Here is a 13,958-nt window from a genome sequence, read left to right on the forward strand (position 1 = left end):
TTTATGGTTTGTTTACATCCCACCGAGAAAAAGACCCTGCAGTTTCAAAACTAGAGGTGTGCGGTTATCCGAAAAATCGGGTCGGATTCGGTTCGGTTCGGATATCCGTATCCGAACCGAGCCTAAATTTGATATCCGATACTATCCGTTATATATCCGACTTTTTCGGATAGACAACATATTTTGACGTTTTGGACAGAAAACTAAATCTTCGTAACCATCATTAGTTTCCCTGGACAAAATTACAGCAATACGTTTCCAACGACGACGACGTAACAGCAAAGGACAAAGAAGCCGTATGATGCAATACCGATGTCTAGTTTAGTCGTTATCAGCTGTTTTGCTTTATGATTAGATTCGTCTGGAACGTTATCAGCTGTTTTGCTTTACGATTAGATTCGTCTGGAACGAACATACATAAAGCAGAAAAGAACTTCCATGGTCAACTCGTGCTTGTCTCCTGATACTAGGGGCGCTATGTGTAATAGTTTTTTTTTTACAGTACTGTTTTAAATCATAAAAATCTAGCCTACTTATGTGCTGTTACATAAACAACAGATTTAATGTTTCCCGAAAAAAGTCAGAATAGAAACAATAGAAAGGCAACACAATAGAAGGGTGGGAGGGGTTGGGCAATGACCTCGAAAGGAGCCCGGGTAACGGGTAGCAACAGTGAGTGGAGTAGGCCGTGAGGGGGGAAGGGGTGGGTACGACCTTGAAGCTATATATAGACTTGCACTACTTCCCTAAATCTAAAGGACTGGCGAGTGGTATTCCAATCACAGGACAAGATACGTTGTTTTTCGAGTATTCATTGCTCGGTTTGACTTTGGATTGTCTTATTGTGTAGAAACTTTGAATAATCAAAAATAAAATTAGAACTAACCACGATTATTTAGTATTGATTGTGTATATTAAATGATTAATTGATAGGGACCAGGGGAAATATACAAACTTTTGTCATGATTTGAATTTCAACATCAAAATACAATATTGCACAATCAAGATATTTTAGGTCATTGACCTTTATTATACATCCGGTATTGCTGTTTCAGGAGAAACACGTTGATAAATTATAAATTGATATTCCCGTGGTTAAAAAGAATTATTTTATAAACCTATAAAACAAAATCATAAAATCTTACATAAAGATAATAACAATAACAGCAATTGTAAAAAGGGTATAAAATAAAGATAACAACGTCATTATACTTTCTCTTTGTTCTTCTATTTCTTGGGTTTCCTTTCATCACGCATTCAACAAGTTGCCTAGTTGCCCATGTCGTTATCAGCTTTTGTGACATAGCACAGCAGGGGGTAAAACTTGACGAAAATCGGTTAATTTTTACCTATTATTTAATTACCAATGTACTTGATTGGTAATGTATTAATAAATTGGCCGGTTTTTGTCAAATTTTACACCAAATTTATTGGAATTTCGAGGTGAATATCAATAAAACAATTATTACCAAATTTGTTTATTCATTTAAAAGATTGATTTGTGGTATTGGGTTCCCCACTGGGCTGACAACGAACTGCACTCACGGTCAAAGGAATTTACAAGGGTTGGAAGGGTAGCCTGCCTAAGCCATATGGAACTGCACTCACGGTCAAAAATCGGTCTTTCACGGCTGAACGCTTCGCTAGCCCCTTAGTCATCTGTTTATTCCGTCCTCTGTCTTACTTTATCCAATACTTTATTTAATACACGTTTTAGTGTCTGTCCCAATAAATACAACAATAAATAACCTAACCTAACCTTTACAAAAGAAGCTTCGTTATAATACGAATATAGCCTATCATGTTATCGTAAATACTATGCTAGAATTTTCTGTGCACATATGTGTATTTTTTACAATGTCAGTAGTAAGTTTATTTTTTGACGTTTGGATTAATTTAATCAAAACTTTTCAATATATTTCAACTAATTTAATAAGTTTTAATCAATTCAATCATGGTGTTGCACAATGTGATATAGGCTAATTAAAAACTGACCGTGAGTTCCAGTACCTCCAGAAAGGCTCAAAGTGACCGTGAGTGCAGTTCCGTAGTTGGATTAGGACCAGGGACTGACCGTGAGTGCAGTTCCAGCCCTCCCCCCCACTGAGTGCAGCCTAGCGGCACTAATGAGGGTTGAAGTGAACAATAGACGGCTTATCAGACCCGACCCTCCCCAGTGGTCTGGAGAAAGCTTGTAAAAAAACTATTGTTGCACACGCGCGTGACTTGTTGACCTTGGGCTGCTTCAACTTTAATTTTTTCAAATGAACTGTAATGTTTCAAAATCAAAAACAATAACTTGGGACCATACTGCATAACAATAATGGACTGCAATAATTGTTGAATTTAAAATCCATTTTTAACAAACTTATAACTTTTTAGCTTTTAAAACTTATCTTGGTATTTTACTTGGGGTAATGAAGTTATGTAGGCTAGTGTAGTTCTTGGTTCATCAAAATTCTACTGAATTATGTTTGGCAGTGAATAAGTGTAGAATGAAATTTATAAATTCAGGGATACACACCTTTTACAGAGTTATAAAGCCTAATTGCTCTAATTAACTTGCCACAACATCAAATCTAGAGCCCAGTTTAGTGTATTAGTGATGTTTTCTAAACTTGGCAAACCCCAAGAATGCCACTTAAGGCCAATAATCTGTTCCAAAAACGTACGGAAATACAATGTGAAAATAAAATTGAGATAGAAATCCTTGACTTGTGAGAACCAGGAAACAACATACCTAAAACATAACATCAAGTAAACAAACCCAAACGTTTTGACATCAGTCCTGCTGAGCTTAAGTGTTGTGTGAAGATTTCGGCTGCTAGTGTACTTAATTCAAGCAACCAACTTTTGAAAATAGATGTTGTGAATTGTGATTTTCAAGAGAGAAAAACTGTGGACGTGGCTAATTTGAAATGTTATGATTCAAAATCGCCATTTATGTTTATTTACACAGCTTTACAGTGTTTTATATGTTAAAAATGCATATGCAGCTTATTATTAACCGTGCCGAACTATCCGAATCCGAAAATATCCGAATCTCCCAATATCCGATCCAATCCGAACCGAGCCTCAACTATCCGATCCGAATCCGATCCGAAATGAAATTCCACTATCCGCACACCTCTATTCAAAACATTGACTTACAGTTTAAAAACATTGACTTGTGTTGCTAGTTAGGGCACTAGTGTCTCTGCATTATGTTGCCAAAGTTGGCATTTAGTTTTCTTTTCTCTTGATTTAATATAATCTTCTATATACTAATTAGTTAAGAGTTCCTTTTAGGGTACCTAATTCATTGTGATATAAACAATATCTTGACTTGAGTTAATGGGGTTTTTTTAATCATTTTAATTTATTAGTTATCAAAATCAGTTGTTTTAGATTTCAATCTTTTGCTGTAGGTCAATCTATGCTACTGTATTCCGTGATATGTAATTTTTACAGTCCTTACAATGACAATAAAGACTATTATTATTATTATTATTATCATTACTTCAACAAACCATGTGTATGGCAGGGTGTCTAGTTTATTTCCATTTAAAAATTCAAGACTAATTCCAGACTTTTCAAGACTAATTTCAGATTTTTCAAGACTAGTTTTTTTAGCAAATAGTGATGTGTTAATACCAAAATGTATCGATTCTCAATTCAAATTTGTATTTGAATGATTATTTACCCGATTATTATTATTATTATTATAATTATTGTTTAGGCTACCCGATTCCAATTTTTATAATTTAACCAAATTTTTTAATTTTACACCAACCCCTGTCTTTATGTCATAATATAATAATACTTTATTATTAAAATAATGTGGTGTTTTCAAGCCAAAAAAAAATTGGGCAATGAAAAATTCCAACTAGTCAATACATCATTTTTTGGATGATACAAATCTCCCACTACAAATAAAAATCATCATTGACTTTGGCGGTAACGGAAACGTCATCATCGTCTCCCACGGTCATGGAAACGTCATCGTCATCGTACGTGATCGCGGCAAAATCAGGAAAATTTCCCGCGGCCGTGTAGACATCATTGTCGTCTCCCTCGGTCACGGAAACGTCATCGTCGTCTCCCGCCCTGACGGAAAAATCACGACCATTTCCCGCGGCCGTGTAGACATTATCATCGTTAACCGAAGTCACAATAACGTAATCGTCGTTTCCGACGGTCATGGAAACGTCATCGTCATTGTCCGCGATCGCGGCAAAATTATGAAAATTTCCTCTGCTGTGTAGACATCATCGTTGTCTCCCTCAGTTACCACTAATTTATGTAAATGTTTTAAACATTGTCCGCGATTGCGGCAAAATCGTGAACATATTCCGCGGCCGTGTAGACATCACGTCGTCTCCCTCGGTCACGGAAACGTCATCGTCATCTCCCGCGATCACAGAAACGTCATTGTCGTTTCCCGAGGTCTCGGAAACGTCAAGATCGTCGTCCGCGATAGCTGCAAAATCGTGAACATCTTCCGCGGCCGTGTAGACATCATCGTCGTCTCCCTCGGTCACGGAACGTCATCGTCGTCGTCCGCGATCGCGGCAAAATTATGAACATTTACCGCCGCCGTGTGAACATCATCGTCGTCTGCATCGGTCTCGTAAACGTCATCGTCATCTCCCGCATTCACAGAAACGTCATCGTCGTCTCCGGCGGTCTAGGAAACGTCATCGTCGTCGTCCACGATCACAACAAAATAAATCGTCCGCAACCGCGGCAAAATCGTGAACATCTTCCGCGGCCGTGTAAACATCATCGTCAACTCCCTCGGTCACGGAACGTCATCGTCGTCTCCCGCGGTCACAGAAACGTCATCGTCGTTTCCCACAGTCTCAGAAATGTCATCATCGTCATCGGCGATCGCGGCAAAATTATGAACATTTCCCGCGGCCGTGTAGACATCATCGTCGTCTCCATCGGTCACGTAAACGTCGTCGTCATCTCCTGCGATCACAGAAATGTCATCGTCGTCATCCGCGGCCGTGTAGACATCATCGTCTTTTACCGCGGTGACGGGAGCGTCATTGTCATCTCCTGTGGTCTCGGAAACGTCATTGCCCTCGTCCGCAATGGCAGCTAAATTATAATTATTTCCCACGGCTGTGTAGACATCATCATTGACTCCAGCAGCCATGGAAACGTCATCATCGTCTTCTCCGCAATTTCAAAATCTCGAAAATTCCCGACTTTGATATCAAATTTAAGACTAAATCCCGACTTTTCAAGACCATTTTCAAATTCAATACTAATTCCCGACTTTCCCGATTTTCCCGACTACTAGACACCCTGGTATGGTAAATAAACCATGTGTGTGTCAATTACTATTTTATTGAATATTGAATATTTATTGAATTTTATTATGAATTCTAGAGTCATCATATATAAACATTTTCTATTATTATATACTTTTACAAGGACTCAGCTCAGTCATAGATGGGTACAGAAAATCAATAATTTAAAACAGTAACTTATTAGCCTAGGCCAAGGACAAATTAAGTGTATCTTAATAACTATCTTGATGATACTAGGGTGTAGGCCTAACAGTAGTTTATAGTGGACATTACTTTTTATTAGGGATGGTCAAGTCTCGAAATTTCGGGAAATTTTAAATCTCATTACACGAGACGAGATTTCTTTTTGGCCGAGATTTTTATCGAGACGAGAATAAAAAAAAAAAAAAAAAAATTAAAAACGCCTGCAGAAAGTCAATGCAATACCCGCAATACAGGAGCGTGTTGTAGTTGCGTTTCCTTTGCGAAGGCGTTCTTATTTAATTAATTCTTTAATTATTTTAATAATATTACTTTAATAACATTTGAGAAGTTTTGTTAAGTGTAAGCAGTGTGAGGAATGTTTTATTACTGTACTATAAAAAGTCAAAACAAGTAACTATTTTATAAAAATTAATATTGCTTTTATTTTATGATTTATTTTATTTTAGGATAAGTTGAACTCTATCCTAACTGATATCACTATGTTTTTTAATCGTAGGCATTTTTAATAAGTTAGGCGTGATTAATAAAAAAATGTTATGCTGATGTTTTTTAATAAAAGATTGTAAATATTCTTGCCTATTATCATTATTTTTGTATTTAAACAGTCATCTAACAATGTTACAAAATCAGGTAAAAATTTTGAACGTGCATTTCCCGTTGTGTATGAGAAGGGAAATCCCGTCTCGATCTCGTCTCGAAATTTTATGAGAAATAAAAAATCTCGTCTCGTCTCGTCTCGAACTAAAAATCCAATCTCGTCCATCCCTACGTTTTTATGTATGTGTATAAGTAGTATTCATATGAAATAAAATAATTTTTGTATACAGGTGTTTTCATTGACTCTGCCTAGGTTCACTAGCTTCACACCGAACCCATAAGTCTTCATATCTTTGAAATTAAAGATGGGACTTCCCTGATAAAAAGAAATTCATGCAACTACCTTAACTCTTTTATAAAAGATACAATTTAAAAAAGTATAATGTAAAATTTAAAATAGGCCTAAAACTTAAGTTAAGAAGGCTTAACCTTACAAATAAAAAGGTGAAGGTTACAAGGTTTATTAGCATTAGTAGTTGTGACAAGATTTCCGATTGATTCAATTGCTCAATTTACTTACTTATTTATAAGTAAACACAAGAAGATCAGGAATATTAGGTTTAGAAGGAGGGTATGGTTTAGGGAAGTTGAAGTGCTTACCATAACTTGTTGCAAAATAGATATGAAGAGTTCTACTCCCCGATTATCTATGAAGACTTGATGTAGCCTCGGGTCTTCTGTCATTACACTCAGCTGTGTAATGGCTGATTGTCGTACTCTAGCCTCGACACTGGGAGCCGACAGTAGCTCTACTACCCTCACTACACTGCTGGCCTGTAACAAAAGATAGTTTGTGAGGTTGCTAAACATAATTTCCTTTCTTTCCCTTTAACTTTAGCGTAAACTATCACTATAAATTAACTTATTTTGAATAATTTATAAGAATTAAAAATTATGATTCACTTTCAGAACGGTTGATGCCAGAATTACAGCCATATCGAGGTCATCTTCACAATCTGTGATCTTGATAAGATTGTGGTCAACTTCCAAAATCTCAGGAACGTCTGTCAGCATCTTCCAGGATCACGGCAACATCATGATAATTTATAATGACTACAATAATAATATTGTTTCATTTCTGTACCAAAGAATCCCCTATTTAAAGGTCTGCAGGTTCCTGATATTTTCTGGGTAGGGTCAGGCCATAAGTTGGTTCAAGCAGTTGGTTCAGGCCAGAAATAATTTACGAGCCAAGCTATTATTTTCCAAGAAACAGAAGGACTCTTCTAAGATGCGTGATCGAAAAACCACAATTTCATCGTGGTAGCCGGTGATTTTCAAGGTTTAGCTGCTGTCTAAAATGATGATGTTGCCGTGACCAGAAAATAGATGTTCTCAATTTTGATGAAACCGCAAGCCATAAGAAGAAGACATTCATAATTTCACCCTGTCTACAGAAGATGTTCCCAATTTACCCATGACCAAGGAAGAGTGTCCTCATTTCACTTAGACCTAGGAAGATGTTATTGGTATCGCCATGCCCACGGAATATGTTCTCAAATTTTATGTGACGGCGGGTATGGTTCAGGGTTAAAAAAAGAATATTTCAAAAATACTGTTATCTGTAATGGGTCAGACTTCAGGTGATAGGTAAACAAACAACCTGACTTGTGTGGAAACTCATCCGCATGTCCACTCCAAAGGTCAACTCCTGCGCTGCCGTCTTATCTCTTGACTAATCTTAGCACAAATATCTGATGAAACTTAAACCTATTCTAGAAAAACTTTTTCTACACTAAACGTAATTTACAACCGATTATTTAAAGTAAAAATCTGGTTCCCAAATTTTGAACAAAAATTAAAACTGAATATTTACATATTAGACACAACTCATAAAACAAATAATTTCCGGGTTAAAATTCTAAAAAATTGAGGAGCACAAATTAAACAGGTCAAGTAGCATCAGGGGCTTCCCCCACCCATCCCTAGATATGTTTGGTAATTTAAGTGTGTTTTGTTTATGTACAAATCAGTTTTATTTCCTTAATCCCCTAAGATTTGTATGACCAATCTACTAATGCAAAATACTGTAAAATTGAAATATGGATACTTTGTTTTAAAAACAAACAAAAATTAAGTACCCTATCCTAAAAATTTAAAATAAAGTATCGAACCGAAGTACAGAAGTACTTCAGAAGTACCGGTAGTTATGAAGTACCAAAGTACAGGACCGAGAACCAATTTTGGCTAGGAACCGGTACCGGTACCGACTTTGAAAAAGTGGTTCATCACTATAAATCATTCATTTTCATTGTAATGTCAATGAAATAAAATGAGAAAAATACTGGAAGCCCTGTACGGTACTAATTTTGTACCAAGAACAAATAACTTCAGTATAGGCAAAAATCTATTACTTATTTAATACTAGGGATGGACGAGATTGGATTTTTAGTTCAAGACAAGACGAGACGAGATTTTTTATTTCTCATAAAATTTCGAGACGAGATCGAGACGGGATTTCCCTTCTCATACACAACAGGAAATGCACGTTCGGAATTTTTACCTGATTTTGTAACATTGTTAGATGACTGTTTAAATACAAAAATAATGATAATAGGCAAGAATATTTACTATCTTTTATTAAAAAACATCAGCATAACATTTTTTAATTAATCACACCTAAATTATTAAAAATGCCTACGATTAGGAAACATAGTGATATCAGTTAGGATAGAGTTCAACTTATCCTAAAATAAAATAAATCATAAAAGAAAATATTAATTTTTATAAAATAGTTACTTGTTTTGACTTTTTTATAGTAATAAAACATTCCTCACACTGCTAACACTTAACAAAACTTCTCAAATGTTATTAAAATAATTAAAATAATTAAAGTAATATTTACATTTTTGAAGAATTAATTAAATAAGAACGCCTTCGCAAAGGAAACGCAACTACAACACACTCCTGTATTGCGGGTATTGCATTGACTTTCTGCGGGCGTTTTAAATTTTTTTTTTGTTTTTTTTTTTGTTTTTAATTCTCGTCTCGATAAAAATCTCGGCCAAAAAGAAATCTTGTCTCGTGTAACGAGATTTAAAATTTCCCGAAAATTTCCCGAAATTTCGAGACTTGACCATCCCTATTTAATACGCAAGCAGGATTTTTGTGACAATTACTCCTCCGAAACTACTGAACCGAATTACATGTTTTTGGCAGGGCCGGATCTAGACAATTTTTGAGTGGGGGCAAACTAAAATTTGCCGCCCCTCCCCCCCCCTTCACCCACAACAAAAAATCCCTCACAAATTAAAAAAAATGGAATAGGTAAAGTGGAAAAGGTAGATATAACGAATTCCTTGATATAACGATTTTTTTTAAATCCCCTAGAACTCTCCATAAGACACAATGTATATTTTACCTCCACATAACGAACAAACCATAACAACGACCTTGATTTAACGAATTTTTCGTGATTTCGGCTAAAATAAGACACCTCAATATAACGAATTTATCATTGTCAGAACCTCTACATTGCGAATTTAACCTCTGCATAACGAATTGTCTACGTCTTTCCCTCGATATAACAAATCCCCCACCCAATTATTGTTTTGGGAAAATCTGTTTCTTTATCAAATGAAATGGAAAGGTCACGTCATCGCTTGCGCTAACATTCGTCTGCTCCGTTTTACATCTTTGTCTGCTGTCTCTGCGCGCGCTATGTTGCAACTGAGAACTGATTTCATTCACTGAGGACTGATGACGACGTAATGTTTAGTAAGCTGTGATTGGGCGATATGGGATAACGGGGATAACTATGGTGAATTGTACAATTTTTTGATAAAGAAAAACCTAAGAAAGAATATAAAAACAAAACCAAAGAGAAAGAATAACAACATCGCTATTTTAACATTCCTTTTACGAGTATTTTTACCATCCTTAAGCTGGCTATGATTATACACTTTTATAATGACTTATCTAATAATTTATTGTTTTCAATACGATTTGTTTCAACTAGCATTAGCAACACCAATGCTATAGTTAATGATTATTATTGACATTCTCCTCTGTTGTGATAAATCAGTACTGTACTGTAAGTAGCCTACACCGGCCTATCACGAGCAGTAGCTTACAAAACTTTCTACTGTTTTGTTTTGTTCTTTACATAATTTATGACTACGCAATACAGTGTTTGGCTAGGTTTTAGGAGGGTTAGAACAAGCTGTGATTTTAAACTTACAGTTTTTAACCTGTACCAAGGTCAATGCCATTGTCATGATTGCGCAATATTCAAGATCCCTCCCCCGGATAATTTAGGTTCTACTGTACAATGTAAACACTGTACTGTAAAGTATTGTAGCCCATGCTACTTTAATTGTACTGTATTTTAATGAGGTCAAGTCCCGACCTATATTGATCGACGCTGGTTCTGAACCTCGACTTAGCGAAATTCCTGCAAACCTAACCTCTATATAACGAACCTCGTTTTAACGAAATCCTTGATATAACGAATATTCATATTCAGTTCGGTCCCTTCAGATTCGTTATGCTGAGGTTGGACTGTAGTTGCACTACGCAACGCAACAAAAGACGCAGTAGTTTTGATATAAACAGTTTACAAGTCACAACGTGAACTTTTCAAGCGTGAACATGTGCGCTGATAGCGAGTGGTGTGGAAGGGGAGCGGTGCGTTCCTATGTAGAGTGTGAGGGGGGGCGGCGGCACGGCAGTGAGAGGGCGGCATGGCGCCTTGACTAGGATGGCGATCAGCTGAAATTGTAAAATTTATATTGATTTCTATTGTAAAATTATTGTTTGTTTATTACGTTATGCAGTTTTGAAATTACTTAATTGATGTTCCTTATGACGTTCGGCTCATTAAAAACTTTTACAAACTGTATTAAACAAATTTTCTGCCACCAGAAATTTGCCGCCCCTCAACCCTGCCGCCCGGGGCAACCGCCCCCTCTGCCCCCCCCTTGTTCCGGCCCTGGTTTTTGGTGTCATTGGAAAGAGCGTAGCGTGAAGTTGTGCAGGAAACTTTCTTTTTAGGTAAATAATTAGATAGTGAGGCCCTGGGGCCCTTTAAAGTTTCGCATTTCTCCATAAGATTAACATGGGGAACAAACATTGTTTTGAAACTCCAGCTGTTGTCAGAAATTAAATATTAATAATTGGTCTCCATGGAAGCATGAGAAAATTCACAATGTTTACATTTGCTTTGACATTTAAATGTAAACAACCAGAACTGTCAAATGCCTATTTCACAATTTCAGACAGCTGATCCAAAAAAATAAAACAACTATGTGGTAGGTTTATTTAATCTTAAACTTTATGATGGACTAGCTGTGTGCCCGTTCTACGCACGGGGATCTTATAGTAGTCAGTTGAAACCTTCTTATATTAAGATTAAGAGCAGCAATTAGTTTGCATATTTGCAGATATGCTGGCAAAACTATTATATATAAACCTTCGCAAATACAGTATCTGACAGTTCAAGCCAAAATAAATGCTTCGCAATTAAATGTCGCCCGGATCGTGTTGGTCCATATGTCCAATGATTAAACTTAAAAATGTTTTATAGATCCATGAAGCGTAGCCCTAAAGTAGGCCTATAATTGAAAGTTACTTTCCACATCGGTTAACTTAAACGTATTTAAAGTACTACCTCAACCTCACCATTTAACACTTTATTCCGGTTGACATTTTCAGTATCAAAGGTGCTCTTGTCCATTCCGTGAAACACTGAGAAATAAGGACATTAATGCGTTACCAACATACAACAAAACAACACAATACAACAATCCAACAAAGGCCACGAACTATTGATACATAAACAATATAAAGGCGTAAACAATTCATGATGGTTTGCCCAACAAATGTTTTACTCAAATAGGTTATCATTTTCTTAGCATACCGGGTAAGCTAAGATTTGGAATCCAGGCAGAAAAAGCAAAACTTATACAGAGTTAAGACATCACTTAAATTGAATACGGACGGCTCTAATAAATAAGGTGCAACACCAACGATATCTAATTTGTAAACTACCGGTTCTAAGGAAAAGAACCAGTACCTACGTAAGAACCTACCTAAGAATTACAGTAAATCGGACCAATTAAATACATTAATATCTAGCTTCGAGGTTATTGATCTCTTGCTTTTGGATTTTCTCGTAAAAAGTTATAGCGTAAACTTATCGGTGACAGTTTCAAAAAAAAGCAACCTTACCCAAACAACTTTTTGTTATTTAATAGATTACGCATTCTCTAAACAATGATTAGTATATCTATTAACATTAGAAGGAAATGTGACGAAAATCACACAATGTTGGGGTTTTGGTCATTTGTAATTTTATTTTTTAAGTAGGTAGGCCATGTATTCTATGGAAAAGTACCGGTATCAAGGATCGTCGTCAAAAAGGTTGTTATGAATAAATATGTAGGCTTACGTACCCAAGATATGAGCTATGGGCCTATTGGCTGTATGGTCCAGCGATTGCATCACACGGTGAGTAGAAACAGAAAGTGACACATTGGAAAAGCGAGTTTAGCACTTCCTGTGTAAAACCTCTGTTACAATCACCCACTGCAGTTGTGATTTTTTACTTTACACTTTACACAATCGCCATTGAAGCGCCGTCAATGAGTGGAAACCTTTTTTGTAAGCTATTGGCGACGATCATTTCAGTGTCTTCTTCAGTGATCGATTCAAGGTCTTCTTCTTTCTGGTTGTCAAAACTCAAGAAACATTTTATACTCAAAGAATTTCTGGTTCCGATTTGGACGATGTCTAGTTATTTAATTTCATTTACGGTTACACTATTAGACTATATAGTCCAGTCAATTCGTCGTGGAAATCTACCTTACGTTACAAAAAATAACTGTTACGAGTTTTTTCCTTAACTTTATGTTTTTTGGGGCGCTGAATCCGAATCTGAACGGATCCAATAAAAATTCCTTGTGCGTTTTGAGCTAGACGCAAAAAATATGAAAATTTTCGCACTTTTTTCAGTTTTTTGCTTATAACTTGGAAACTATACATTCTACTAAATTTTACCAAATGTGAAAATGAAAGATCATGAAATTTCCTACAAAATACATATGTATTATTCTTTATCAAACGCAAAATTAGGCCGCTAGAGTGCGCTCAAAAAAGAGAAAAATATCACATTTTTGTAAAAAAACACGTTTATTGCCAGATTTTCACATTATTGGAAGTACGCGTTTATTGAAGGTGGACTATGTAAGTAAATTAAGTTTAAATACTTTACATGTAAGCCCCAATTAGTGTACAATTAAAAAGATATCTAATTTATTTCAGAACAAATAAGAGCAAAGACAATATTTTTTTCAGTGACCTTTTCCACTGCAGTGGAAGACCGTTGCTTGGTGTTCTTCTCTACAATACGGTTCAGTAATATCTTGCTATATCTTGTGGTTGGTGCGCTGATAGCTGGGTATTTATTAATGAAATTATTTTAATGAGTTTAAAGTTATCGGTGGACCATTGAAATTAAAGACACTGATTTAGTTGTTCACTGGTTATGCTGAATTTAGTATTTAAAACAAAACAGTACAAAGACAGAAATGATGCAGTTTGGAATACAAAATTATTGAATTGAATCGAGAAAAAATAACAAATAAGAAATTAGCTCACTGTATAAATGAACGATTTCAATATAAAAAAAAACTGTCGGAGTTTTGTTGTTTTGTTGTTGTCAAGCAAAACTGCTGCTTGAGTTTTGTTTTAAACACTGATTGTTACACTTTAAGCATCCCCAAGCCCTGACGGGCAAGGGAAGGGATATTAGGAAGTTACTTTAATAATATGACGAGAGCTTCCTTGTCTTCGATCCCTTAATTACTTATTTGTTTGTTATTCTTCAATTGTTTACGTTATTAAAATTAGGTGTGATTA

General features: G+C 35.8%; 1 protein-coding gene across 1 annotated transcript in view; it reads right to left on the reverse strand.

Moving 5' to 3' along the window:
• LOC128982487 (uncharacterized) overlaps positions 1–7,115 on the reverse strand; it is a 50,782-nt gene extending 43,667 nt beyond the window's left edge. The window contains exons 1-2 of the mRNA XM_054401449.1: positions 7,032–7,115; positions 6,702–6,875 (exon numbers count right to left, since the gene is read on the reverse strand). Of these exons, the coding sequence (XP_054257424.1) occupies positions 6,702–6,875; positions 7,032–7,115 (258 nt within the window). The remainder of the gene's footprint in view (positions 1–6,701; positions 6,876–7,031) is intronic.
• Positions 7,116–13,958: the final 6,843 nt, after the last annotated feature.

Source organism: Macrosteles quadrilineatus, unplaced genomic scaffold (assembly GCF_028750875.1).
Source record: "Macrosteles quadrilineatus isolate MER2022 unplaced genomic scaffold, UCM_ALF_1.0 Scaffold_385__1_contigs__length_82126, whole genome shotgun sequence".
NCBI classification, from domain to species: Eukaryota; Metazoa; Arthropoda; class Insecta; order Hemiptera; family Cicadellidae; genus Macrosteles; species Macrosteles quadrilineatus.